The 14255-nt window shown below is 42.3% G+C and overlaps 1 protein-coding gene across 2 annotated transcripts in view; it reads left to right on the top strand.

Annotated features, from left to right (window-relative positions):
- The window catches only part of gfra2b (GDNF family receptor alpha 2b), a 131106-nt gene that overhangs the window by 50482 nt on the left and 66369 nt on the right, over positions 1-14255 (top strand). For both annotated transcript variants that reach the window (XM_088071010.1, XM_088071011.1), the window contains exons 4-5: positions 5827-6026; positions 7453-7640. In XM_088071010.1, the coding sequence (XP_087927136.1) occupies positions 5827-6026; positions 7453-7640 (388 nt within the window). The remainder of the gene's footprint in view (positions 1-5826; positions 6027-7452; positions 7641-14255) is intronic.

Below are 14255 nucleotides of genomic sequence, written 5' to 3' on the forward strand. Positions count from 1 at the left end.
CCTCTTTCTGTGGCATTGTGCCAGAAGGAAAAGTGGCGTCCTGAAAAACCGAATTCCTTTGGTGGTTTAGGAGCAGCTTGAAATGCTGTCGGTTTTTCGTGGCACCATGCTAGCTGGAAATGTGACGTTTTCCCAGTAAAACCGACCACGTTTGGAGCCAAAAAGCTGCTGGAAATGCGATCGTGTTTCGGTAAAAAAACGACCAGCAGCACGATTGAAAGCAGATTAGTTTTATGCATACATCACAGATCAAACGTTTCTGTACCTGCACACTGGAGTGAATGACGTCTGTGGATTTCTGTTTGCTGATGCAGCGGTTTTTATGTCAGATTTACATAAATGTACCGGTCGGCGTGCGAGCAGCGGGGAGGAGTGGCGCTGCAGCGATGTGAGTGTGAAGTCTTTATTCTGCAGTCATGAAGACGCGCGGCTGCACGGAGCGTTAAGCCGACTGTGCTGCCATCAGTGCGCCGCTCCTCCGAGACCGGACGAGCTCCTTTAACCGGCTGCACCGCGGCGGCAAACGCGAGGTGGCTGGAGAGTTCATTTCCGGGCAGGAAGTGCACGTTTCCCCTCCGCCCCTGAACGCGCCGACAAATGTTCTGCATAACAAGTGCGGAGCAAACCTCGGCGGCACCAAGCGGCCTTCATTTAGCTTCCTGGACATATGCAGCTGGATGCTCGTGCATGTTCTTCGGCGGCGCCGTCTGACTTCAAATGTGTTTGGACGTGCACACGAACAGTCTGCTGAGTGAACGTGTTTCATCAGAGCTCTGTTTTGTTTTCTTTATGACTTTATCTGCAGGAGTTTTTACGAGGATTCGGACACTTCAGCGAGTGTCTGAAACGTTTTTACTCGCCACAAGTTTAAGTGAAGATCATTTGTTTTTCCAAATAAACAAATAACCGACAGTTTGAGAGGAAACAAAACCGCTGCTCGTTTTTCCACTTTTCCTTCCTTTCTTTCTTTTCCTTTTTTATTTTCTTTCTTAAAAATGATTGTTTATTTATTTAATTTGTGTTTATTTATTTACTTTTGATCACGTGTTTATTTATTTATCTGGGATTCTTGTATTTATTTCCTTTTCTGTTTGTTTTTTCTGTGTTGGACTGAATCAGGTTTGAGCTTCTGACAACTCTTGAAAATAAAAAAACATAAAACAATAATAATTAAACATGTTCTGTCTTGTATTCGCTCTATGTATCATCCGTTTGTTTTAATGGTCCAGTCGTGAAGGCTGGTGATCCACCTGTGGCTGCTTTTTCAGTGTATTTTTAGAACCAAATGTGGGAGATTTTCAGGGACTCGTCACTGCTTTTCCAGCAGAAAATAGTTCCACAAAATGTGGTTCTTTCTTACCGAGATACTTCTGCATTTCCAGTAAAATTTTCACGGACAAAACATTTTTTTCTCAGAACCCATCACTGCTTTGTAATAATATAATAATAACTTTATTCGTATAGCACCTTTAAAAACAGAGTTTACAAAGTGCTTTGACAAGCAAAGCAAAGCAGCAGTGAGAGGAGATCCATGCATATGCAACGTGACAAAAAAGAGCCAAAAAGTAATACTGACAAACGACAAAAACAGAACACAAAACAGAAGTAACAACAGCAACGCAGCCGGGTATGAATAAATGCTGTTTGAAGAGTATTTGCAGTAAAACACAGAATTAATAGTACTTGTAATAGACTTAAAACATTGCCGGGGCAGAATAAAAATCAATGCATAAATAAATAAATAAAATAAAATAAAATATATTAATAAAAGAAATAAATAAATCATTTTAAAGATAATTAAGATCAGATAAAATAGAATTAAGAAAAGAAAAGATAAATAAATAAAAATACTGTTGTATGTATCTATAAAGAATAGACGACATCAAATAAATGCAAGTCTATAAAAATGGGTTTTAAGAAATGATTTAAAAGAAGTCACAGAATCTGCAAACCTGATCTCCTCAGGCAGGTCGTTTCAAAGGCGGATAAAGTGCAGTAAAAAGCAGGATTTTTTTACCAACACGTGTGTTTCCAGCAGCTTGTTACTCTGAAATCTGGATGTTTTTTAAGCCAACCATCAGCTTGTCTCGTGGGTGTTGTACCTGGAAAAGCTGCTGTTTTTCACAGAGACACACACGCTGTGTTTCCTGCAGCTTTTTATCCCTCAAACCTGTTATTTTTTAGTCATCCATCATAGGTTTTCCAGCGGGTATGGTGCAACGAAGAGAGATCGATGTGAGTCAGTTTGATTTTTAGGCAGTAGATGTGTTTTCTGATGATCTGTCACTGCTTTTCAGCGGAGATAGTGGATTTTTTTTTCTTTACCAAGACATGGCTTTGTTTTTAGTTGCTTTTTAGGCTCCAAACTTTGGTGTTTTGTAGAGACTTCAGTGTTCAGTGTCCCTCAGAAGAAACTCCTCGACACAAAATCAGCTTTTTCCTGGAAACACAAACTGCTTCTCTGTCTGTCTATACAGCTGTGTGTGTGTGTGTGTGTGTGTGTGTGTGTGTGTGTGTGTGTGTGTGTGTGTGTGTGTGTGTGTGTGTTCAGTCAGACAAGCACCACCAAGGTTATCTGCAGGGGAGCAACACAGTGTGAAGCTCTAACTGAACACACTGATACCACACACACACACACACACACACACACACACACACATTAATTGTAACCATATTCATCTTTAATTGCATGTGACATCACAGACGGAGGTGCCGACAGCTCACAGCGGCGGCCTCTCTGTCACCTCACACTTCATTGTTACGATGTAACGTGAGTTACAGTTTTAAAGAGACGAGGAGGCGGAGTTTAATGAAACCTTCGCTCCTCCTCTTCATAACTCGATAAACATGAACACGCAGACACGAAACACGGTGAAATGACAGCAGTAGAGACCTGCTGCTGTTTGCATGTAAAATCAGGCCGCGTGTCAGGAAAGCACGTTTCTAACAGAAATGTGCAGCATGGCAGTTTAGTATCGCTCACCTGAAAAAACCTCCAGATAAGAGCGTGATGTAACCCTTTAAACATCAGGTTTTTGTCATGATGTCACTTTCACAAAAAATGAATTATTGTCAATATACTACATAAAAAATTATACATTCATATGATTTTCTTTTTTCGTTAAGTTTACTGGGTTTCAATGGAGCATTTTTGGACCTGAACAGTCTGAATGTAACTATTTAGTTTCCACAGTGTATTTTAGACTTATTGTAGGAGCTGAGCTGCAAATTCACTGATTACACTCAGATACACAATCTGGACTACATTTAGGACACATGCATCAACACACACACAATTATCACAAAACAAAGAAAGAATTTATTTTCAGAATTTTAAAATTCTAAAAATTCACGAATATTTGATATTTATAATTAGGACTGATGTTGGTCAAACAAATAAACTCACTGAAAGTAGAAAATCAAATTCATGTAAAATATTTTTTAAAGATGAATTTTAAAAAGCGGATTTTGCGCGCAGAACGATATGAGTGTGTGTGATATTAAAGCGGGCCCTAAGGGGTTAATTTAAACATCTGACACTTTAACATTATGACAGAAAGTGTAATCAGAGCACAGTCTGTCCCCTGTGACAGCGCTCAGCGTCTGCCGTGCAGGAAATGTTATTTAAGACACATTTTTCTGTTAAAATAAGTCCTGATGTTGGAGGTGGCGTCGACTCAGGAAATGTCGTCTCGCCACACTCTGCCGGGTCGAGGTCACACTTGTCTCCTCCATTAGACTCGTGTAATTGGACGTGTTGGATTGGATGTTAATGGTGTCCACGTGTGTGTGTGTGTGTGTGTGTGTTCACATAGACACTACGGTGTGACGTTCAGACGTGTGATCAGACCTGCCGCGGCGCAGACGTCCTCTGCAGACGTCCTCTCAGGTCTGCAGACGTCCTCTCAGGTTTCTAACAGACTCTGTTCGAAGTCAACTTTTACTCAAATATGTTCAGTTTCAGGTCCGGTCAGTACTGACAGGTACTGAATTTTAACCCTTCAGAACCTGAACAAACTGGCCTCATTTATGCCGTTATTGCCCCCGCCTCTCCTCCCCCGCTGTCCCTCTCCTGCCCCCCCTTCTCTCCCTTTGGTTGTACTCATGTATAATTTAGGACATCCGTCGCTCGTCTGTCCGTCCTGCAGAGGGATCCCTCATCATCCTCTGCCGCTCTTCTTGAGGTTTCTTCCTCTTTCCTCCTCCGTTTCAGGGGTTGTTTTTGGGGAGTTTTTCCTCGGGTGATGTGAGGGTCTGGGGTCCGAGGGTTGGTGCCTGCTGTAAAACCCTCTGAGGAAAACTGTGTTTTGTAATAATGTGCTTTATAAATAAAACTGACCTGATTTCATTCAGAAACACGAGAAAACAGCAGAAGGAGAAAGGACGCTAAAGTTTGTCGTTCAGAGCGATTGTTTAGTTCACCTCAGAAACACGTCCTAAAGGTCGCTCGGTGTAACGCTGGCGAGCGCCGCGCCCGCCTCACATACATATTGATTTTTAAAGTCAGTTTCCAGATTCAATTAAATGTTACAAAACTTTATTTGTCCCTGCAGGGACGACTGTGTGCAGCAGCTTCGAACAAAAGTCAGCAGAAACTCCACAATAACCAGGACAGAGACGGACAGACAGGAAGACAGGAAGACAGGAAAACGTTATTAATCACAGAGCTCACCAAGGACAGAAGCTATAAACCAGCAATACTCAACCTATGGTCTGCAGACCAAATCTGGCCCCCCAATTATTTTCTAACTGACAGTAAAAATAAAGTGATGGACACTGTGAAGAGTTTTTGTCCTTTTAGTCTCCATAAGGTGTCAGAGACATAAAACAGCATCAAAATAGAGCTTATTGTCAAAAATGTCCTGAAATCTTTAAAATGTCCAAAAATCCCAGAAAAATCCTAAAATGCCAGTTATGTATTAAAATCATAGATACGTCCGTAAATCTTAAAAACATCCTAAATCCAAGAGATTTCCTAAAATCCTTAAACTGTCTTAAATCTGAGAAATATCTTAAAATTCTACAAATGTCCTAAAATCATAAAATTGTCCCAAAATCCTGAAATCCTGCAATTGTCCTAACATACAACAAATGCCGAAAAATCCTACAAACATCCTAAAATCCTTGACATGACTTAAAATCCTAAAATGTCCTAAATTCTTACAAATTTTCTAGAATTATAGAAATATTCTTAAATCTTAAAAATGAATCCTGAAATATCCTGAAATGTTGAACTGTCCTAAATCAGAGAAATATCTTGAAGTTCTTCAAATGAGCTAAAATCCTCCGAATATCCCCAAATCCTTGAAACATCCTAAAATATTACAAATGTCAAAAAATCCTACAAATTTCACAAAAAAATCTTTAAAATGTCCTTAAATCCCCAAATGCCCTAAGGACCAACACATGTCAAAAAATTTCAGAAACGTCTTTAAATCCTAAAAAAAAATAAAAAATTAATAAAAATCCTACAATTTAAAAAAAACAAAATCTTAGAAATGTGTAGAAAAGAAAATCTAAAATCCTAAAAGTCCTAAAAAAGTCCCAAGGCCCCTGGCCTCCTGTTATTTTGCAAAGTGGGTCCCTGTGCTGACATATCGGTGTGATTTGTAATAAATCAATAAAAATAAAAGCACACGCAGACGGTGGTGAAGTTGTAGCGTGCAGAGTGATTCTCGCAGCCGGTCACAAACACCGGAGACGGATTTTATTTAAACTATTATTTTATTTTTGATATTCAGCGCTGTTAAAACAGCTGTGAGCTTTCTGTATCTGTCTGTAAATTTGATTTAATATTCTCGCGTCTCTTCGTGTCTTTCTGTCCAGATTCGTCTCTGTCCAAGATGAGCCCCTGCTCGGAGGCGGGGAAACCCTGTAACCCCTGTCTGGACGCGGCGAAGGCGTGCAACCTGAACGAGACGTGTAAACGCCTTCGCTCCGCCTACAACTCCATCTGTAGCAAGGCCACGCCCCCTCAGCCCTCTCTGGCCAATCAGGAGCCGTGCAGCCGCAAACGATGTCAGAAGGTCGGTGCAGAATTTAATTTGAATTTTTTTGTTGTACGTTTGCATGTATGTGTGTATATATATATACTGTATATATATATATATATATATATATATATAAATATATATATATATATATAACTACAGATTTATCAGCTGAACACTCGTATCAGTGGCGGCGGCTCTGGCGAGGGATCGTCTGATGACGTCAGACACTCGGCTCGACTCGCTCTGCTCAGGGGCCACGCCTGCACAATGACAGGAGGCCAGGGGCCACTCACAGGGGCCCCATACATGACTCTAGGATTTTTTAAAAAATCTCAAAATCTAGGACATTTCTAGAATTTTAGGAATTTGATCAGATTTTTAGTATTTTAAGACATTTCTAGGATTTCAGGAGGTCTGTAGGGTTTTAAGATTTTTGTAGGATTTTAATGCTTTTCTAGGATTTTGGGACATTTCACAGATTTAAGGACATTTTCAGGACTTAAGGACATTTCTAGGCTTATAGGACATTTCTAGGACTTCAGCATGTTCATGGGATTTTAGGACGTTTTTCCGATTTTAGGATTTCTTGGATTTGAAGACTTCTTTAAGTTTTTAGGACGATTCTGTTAGTTCAGGAAGTTTCTAGGATTTTAGGACATTTTAAGGATTTTAGCATGGTTTTAGAATATTGGGACGTTTTTTACAATTTTAATACTTTTCTCAGATTTTAGGACATTTCTAGGATTTTAAAATGTTTGTAGGATTTCAGTGCTTTTCTATTTTTCGGGTTTTAGGACATTTCAGGACTTTAGGATATTTGTCGGATTTTATGATATTTCTGGAACTTCTGGATGTTTGTAGGATCCTCAGAAGTTTTTCTGATCTTAGGACATCTCTAGGATTTCAGGACGTCTCTAGGATTTTAGGGAATTTTAAGGATTTTAGCGCATTTTTAAGATATCTGGACCTTTGTAGAATTTTGATACTTTTCTAGGCTTTTAGAATATTTCTGGGATTTTTAGATGTTTCTAGGATTTCAGTACTTTTTGAGGATTTTGGGACATTTCTTTGATTTTAGGACATCAGTGTCTCAGCTGTGTCCTCTGTCGGGGGTGTGGGGGATCCTCCTCTGGCTCTATGTTGATGCTGTTTTATGTCTGTGACACCTTATGGAGACTAAAAGGACAAAAACTATTCACAGAGTCCATCACTTTATTTTACTGTGAATTAGAAAACATTTGGGGGCCACCAGGGGCCCTGTCGGGGGCCCTGTCGGGCCAGATTTGGCCCGCGGGCCGTCAGTTGAGTATCCCTGCTGTAGTGAGGTCAAATGAAAGTTTCTTCATGTTTGGATTAATCTGCTGAATTTGTCCTCCGTCAGTCTCCTGGGGCGTCCTGTTGAGGACGCGTCCTCTTGTGCACGGAGCTGGTGATTCACTGTTAACCCTTTGTGTCCCAGGCGCTGCGTCAGTTCTTCGAGCGGGTCTCATGGGAGCTGAGCTACCCCCTGCTGTTCTGCTCCTGCCCGGACCAGGCCTGCGCCGAGCGCCGCCGCCGCACCATCGTCCCCTCCTGCTCCCACCAGGAGCGCCACAAGCCCACCTGCCTGGACCTGCGACGCCTCTGCCGCTCCGACGCTCTCTGCAGGTGAGACGCGCCTCCGCCGGCTGATTAGGATGAGGCGAGAGGAAGTAATCAGCGAAATCAGCTGCTGGAGGGTTTAATTGGAGAGAAATCTGCAACACTCTCGAGTCAAAATGACACGTTTGATTGGTAATGGCGGGCTGCAAAGGTTAGAGGAGGAAGTGAGTAACAGCCGCCCCTCCCCCGCTGACGACAGGCGAGGTGCCCTTGAGATCAGAGTGGCGCCGTGTTAAAAGCAGGCGCCTGATTGGTTCCCCGGATAAACACATGTTGAGCAGTAGTTTTGTGTCTCTTTGTCTTTTTTTGTGTCTCTTTGTAGCTGTTTGTGTCTTTGTGGTAGTTTTGTGACTCTTTGTAGTTGTCTGTGTCTTTGTAGTTGTCTGTGTCTTTGTAGTTGTTTGTGTCTTTGTGGTTGTTTTGTGTGGTCGGTTTGTTTGTCTTTGTAGTTGCTGATTGTCTCTTTGTAGTCGTTTGTGTCTGCCTGTGGAAGTTTCGTGCTTTTTCATAGTTGTTTGAGTCTCTTCAAAGTAATATTTTGACGTACTAAGTTAGTTTTGTTTTAGTGGTTCTTTTGGTCTTTTTTTGTATTTTTGTAGTGAAGTGTAGTAGTAGTAGTAGTAGTAGTAGTAGTAGTAGTAGTAGTAGTAGTAGTAGTAGTAGTAGAAGAAGAGTGTAGTGTAGATTTCGTGTCTCGTCGTGGTCCTGGGTCTGTGCGCTGTTTGCCCGTTCAGTCATCCATCCAAAGAGCAAATCAAAATCAGTCATTTTCTGAAGACGCACTTCAAGAGATTTTCTACATTTTGCAGACGAATGATTATTGATTAAGCAGCAGAATAATGTGCCGATGAAACAGAAGTGCAAACTGCGGCCGGTGGACCAATTGTGGGCCGGGCAGGAAGGAGCAGGTGAGACATGAAGGTGGTCACGGCGTGTTTTGAAGCCGCTCTGCGTGCTGCGGCGTCTCATTCATATCGGATCGTTTCCTTTCACTCGGTCGGTCGTGGCAGTGATGCTGTTTCTCTCCTGCACACTCGCAGCATTTTCCACCTCATGGTCAAGGCCGAGGTCGCGGCGCCGCTCCGCTCTCGTCTTTTTCTAAAGCGTCGACATCTTCAGCATTTAGAGCGCTGAATGAGAATAATGACGCTGAGACAAAACTGTGTTTCTGTGTGGAGACGCAGGAGATTACTCTAATTGATTTCTTTCAAAACTCCGACATATTCATCAGTGAGTGTGTGTGTGTGTGTGTGTGTGTGTGTGTGTGTGTGTGCTGCAGAGCCTTTGGTCCTGGTTCGAGGTTAAAACCCTTCAGAGACATTTGCTTACAGGCAGCATTGTGTTTTCCTGCAGCGTGTGTCCTGTTTTCAACGACCCGAGCAGGTTTTCACCGTTTTCACTGATCAGCTCTGTGACGGATTCAAATGTGAAATCAGGTAATTAGAGCAACATTTAGTGTTGAGATCCTGCAGCTTCACTGTGAGAGACGGACTGATGGATCTGACGAAATCCAGCAGCAGAGATGTTAAAGCTTTTTATAACAGCTGATGTTCATCGCATCCCCACAAAACCACAGCAGCGCCTAAATACAGCAAACCACAAGATCACCCCAAAGAGACAAAAACCATCACAGAGAGACAAAAAGACAAAAACAGACAGAAATAACCGATAACGGACCCATGGCCGATAAAACGATATCAATCACGATATTCAATTCAAAACTTTATTAAAGACTCAAAGGGAGGACCATAGGTCATAAAAAATAAGAATTAAAAAGTAAATAAAACATATATATAAATCATATATACATATACATACATACACATATATACATACTACATCTATGCATACAAATACCACAGTGAATGAAGCACTGACCTGCAGACATGAACAATAAACCTCAGAACTCAGCTCAGGATTGGCCAAAGCCAGAATAATGCCGTTTTTAGATCTTCACACTCTAAATGTAACTTTTCCTCGACTGAAATGTGAGATGTAGTCGATACAAAGTTTTGTCCTTCAGGTGATGTCAGTCTCCTCTGGGACACCAAAATGTCACGGTCCTAAAGCTGTCGTTTGTCACGCTCGCTGCTAAAAACAACAATATCAAAATGAAACTGATTTTGCTCTTGAAAATGTCTTTCTTTTACAGAAACAGTGACGTGATCATCAGACTGAATCAGCTGCAGTAAATCTGAAGCTGCTCTTTAATAATTTGAATCTTTCTTTGCGACTGTTTGCATCTCAGTTTTTATGAGGAGCTTTGATGTGAAATTATTCACCTTTGATTTTTTTCAGTCTGGTTTGTGAGTGCCGCAGACAATCAGAGCAGCAACATGCGGGCGGATTTGAATGTAAATGGGAGGGAGGATGAACCCTCATTAAACAGGCCGCTCCACCAGTCGCTTCCTGTTAGAGGACTCGGTGAGTCACTGACTCGGCGCTGACTCACTGCGAGCAGGAAGACAACAACGTGAGCAGCCGTCCGCTCCGCCTGCCCGGCATCTGAATAATCACAAAAACAGCTTCAAAATCACATTTGCACAATCTGTTTTACAGAAGAATCTGTGCGAGAATCAGATTCTCGAAATGCAAATCAGTGTGTGTGTGTTGTGGATTATTGTAAGCAGCTCTGCAGCATCACAAACAGCTCCTGTTCATTTTCTATTTCTGGAAACGCTCTCTGAGCCGCGTCGCGCTCCGTTCACTCTTTTACAACCAAAAACAACAACCTGCATGTTCATGGTCATAAATCTCCTCACGTGATCGTCTGATTGAATCTGTTCGGCGAGAAAATGCTGAGTCATTAATCTGAGAGCGGGCAGAGCAACAGGCGGCTCAGCCGGAGGATGCCGCCGCCGCCACGGGAAGAGCCGAGCCTCGACCAGGCTTCGCTTCACTCACTGTGCGCTCGCTCATCTGTCTGCAGCCGCGGCCCGCACAGCGGCGGGGTTTGTTGTCTACACGTGTTCGTGTTTGTGAGTTCATTTCTGAGCAGCGACAGAGAAACAGAAACACTGAAACCTGATTCCACAAACCTCAGACACGACGCGGGATTAGAAAAAGTCAGCGCTGTCAGTGCTGATCTGTCCTCGTTCTGCAACCGTATCTTTGACGGTGAAGCCAATAAAGGTACGATATCGCCGCTGCTTTGAACAGGTAGCACTGCTGACACGTACGTATGAGCATACGAGGCAGCCGCCTGAAGAGCCAATCACACTGAGGCACTCCGCTAGAAAAGCAACGACAACAACGAAAACACAATTTCATTTTGTTTTAAAATACCGGCTTTACACGCTGTGTGCATATTTTTGCCATGTGCACGTTGGTTGATGCCGGTTAGATCAAAATGTTTTGGTTTAAATACGTGATTTTGGGGGCACGGTCCCTGCTGGAAACACAGCGATGACTCGGTAAAAAACGACCACTCTTCACTGCTGAAACACAAGAATGACATGGCGAAAACAATCGCTTTTCCAGCACAAAACACAGCGACTCGATAAAAATCTGCTGCTTTTTGGGTTCTTTTAAGCAGGAAAACACAATGATGACAGAAAAAATCACTACTGTCACACTTTCCAACAAGAAACGCAATAATGACACGGTAAAAAGAACTGCTTTTCGACACTTTTCAAACAAAAAACGTAACAATGACTGTAAAAAACACAAAAATTTGTTAAAAAACATCCGTTTTCATGTTCTAATCGCAGCCAGAGCGCCGTTTTTCCTCTCAGAGCTCGCGGCTGTTTGCAGCTCAGCGAGGCTTCACGACTGAACATGAACACTGACACCGAGACTCGGAGCCAGAATCCCTCGGACCAGAGAGGGTCTCAGAGATCTGAGCCTCCTGTGTCAGCACAAAGCAGGATCACACACACACACACACACACACACACACACACTGTGAACATGTGACTTTCAGCAGAGCAGCGTGGATAAATCGATATCTGCACGCCGACCCAAAATCCTCAGCTCCCCAAAACACGCTCCTGCTTCACGCCAGCATCCCGCTCGCAGCACGTGTCACTTCCTGTAAGAAATCCAGCTTTTGGTTTTAGGCTCCGTTAACCTCAGCTGAGCTCCTGCAGCTCCTCTGGATCTCCACGGCCTCTGGAGGGAGGCGGGAGGAGGCGGGAGGAGGCGGTGGTCTCCTGCTGTGGCGGGGAGCGGGCAGGAGGAGGCGGCTGCTCGGGGAGCGCTCTGACTGACACTCGGAGTAATTAGACGTGGTCTTTGCCAGCAGCGATGCATGAGAGACCTGCAGAGACGCTGAAAGCTTTCAGGAGCGACGCGCTTTAAAAAAACATACATGAGTGGCTGCTTCATGAAGGTGCAGATTTCAGTTCTGCTACCAAAAAAATAAAATACAATAAAAACGCTTTTATTTTTACTCCCATTCTCACAGGTCTAAGTTAACCCTTTAAAACCTGAACAAATTTGTTTAATTTCTTTGAATTCTACTTAACAGTACATGGCCCAAAAATGAATAAAAAATGAATAAAGAAAAAAATTACCTAACAATACGCAACAAAAACAGTTAAAAACAAAGTGACCTAAAAAAATAATGAAGTTCCTGCAATTTGTGGGACATTTCTTGAAGGGTTGGTCTTTGCCTTTTTTCCTCATGAAACCGAAACCGGTAAAAAAGTGCAGCTGTTTTACGAGTGTCATTTCACACAGATATTTTCGGGGATCGACTTCTCTTTGATGAATCAGAGTTTGGATCGATCGATAGCAGTGAAATAAAAAAAAGGTTTATCAGTATTTGATATCTTCTGTTGTGTTGTCGGTCTGAGCTGCAGGTCTAAACATCGGTTTTGTTGAGTTTCGGCCTTTGGAGAAAAAAATCTGAAAACATCTGAAATATTTCTAAGTTTTGTGTAAACACGATTCAGACGGTTAAATGCTCGCGGCAAAAAGAAACGCAACAGTAAAAGGTGACACAGACTTAAAACGATGCAAGTTTCCGTAATAGATTTTTAAAAAACTGGGCTTTGCAAATGTTTTCTGAGGAGCGAAAAGAGCTGAAGGTGTGCATCAGAGCTGGAGGCTGCAGACGTCTGTCGGTGAGCAGAGTTTGTTTACAGGAGGATCTGCGGGGAGCTTTAAGTGTAAGCGGCTGTAGGGAGTAACAGGGTCGACGCGCGACACCAAACATCCATATTAATGCGTGAGCGCCAACAAACCACCTCTCCTCCAGCGGCAGCGTTCACACGCCATCCAGCTCTGTAAAATCTGACACAAGAACAAATAAACAATAAAAAGAAACTGCAGCGGCTCGATGTGATCATCGGTCAGGATTATCCCGTAACAGACGGCGCTCAGTGCGGAGACAGAAAATAAGCTTTATTTATGGATTTGGAAGCAGTTTGAATTTTGGTCACTGCTAAAGTCCTGCGAGGCAAACAAAATAAAATTTATATCCAGTAACCTACTTTTTAAAGTCTTATTTAAATAGTTTTCTCTCCAGTGTTTATGATTTAAGAAGACATGAAAAACATTTATTTTTTATTTTTTGTGTTTATTTGATGTTAAAGACAGATGACAGTTCATTATATAATTATACCGACTTTCCTCCACCCACTCAAGCCCACCCTCCACCCCATGGTGCGCGTAATTACAGAAAATTAATCATTGTTATTATTATAATTATTTAACATTCATGTGTAACAGACAGCTTCAGGTAAATACCGAGGGGCCGGACAGTGACGCGGAAAAACAAAACAAACCTTGCACATCGGTCCGGTCCCATTCCAAACTTCTTCAGCTGCAGACACAAGCCAACAGTCCTGACGGTGGCGCTACAGCGACCGTCTACATTTCAAACGCTTGAAAATCTATAACAAATCATTCATTTGTGCTGCAGCTTTGAAACTTTCACCAAAATATGTAAAGAAACTTTTCTTCACTTCACTGTAGTTGAAATGATGAAGTCCATCACTCTGATTTTATCAGAAACTGTCACACTCATTAAATCTCCTTATTTTTTGCTCAGTTACACCAAACCTGCTGCAGAGCGTCTTCAGACTGTCCGACAAACCAGCGACACATTTATGAGTTATCAGAACCTGAGCCGACAGTCAGTTTTATCAAATCGAGTCACTTTTATTTATAGAGCTCATTATCACAAAACACGGTTTGCCTCAGACGGCTTTACGGCGTACGACGTCCCTCTGCCCTTAGACCCTCACGTCACCCGAGAAAAAACTCCCGAAAAATGCATCAAAATGTTTGACTGTTAAACATAAACTTGCAAACTGGCAAAATGCTGCTGTCATTATAGATTAAATGTGAAACATTTCATGAATTTTATCTGAAAAACTGAATTTTTGGCATCATTTTGAATTCTGCCCTCATGTAAACTGTTGCAGTCTGCGGGAAAATGGTGTCTTTAAACATCAGTTTTTCACTCATGGATCAAATCAATCTCTGTAAAAACTAACGATCAACATCTCTGCTGTCTGCATGAAGTCTGCAGATTTACAGTTTAGTCTTGATGAGTGAATTTTTGGCAGCAGTTTGAAATCTGCCTCTCCATGCACAGACAGCTGATATCCTGCCCCCTGCTGGTCGGCTCCGTCAGTGTGAAGCGTCTCCGGTCTCTCTGAGCTCACTGGGATA

Source organism: Plectropomus leopardus, chromosome 20 (genome assembly GCF_026936395.1).
Source record: "Plectropomus leopardus strain MGB_pleo_1.0 chromosome 20, ASM2693639v1, whole genome shotgun sequence".
Lineage (NCBI taxonomy): Eukaryota > Metazoa > Chordata > Actinopteri > Perciformes > Serranidae > Plectropomus > Plectropomus leopardus.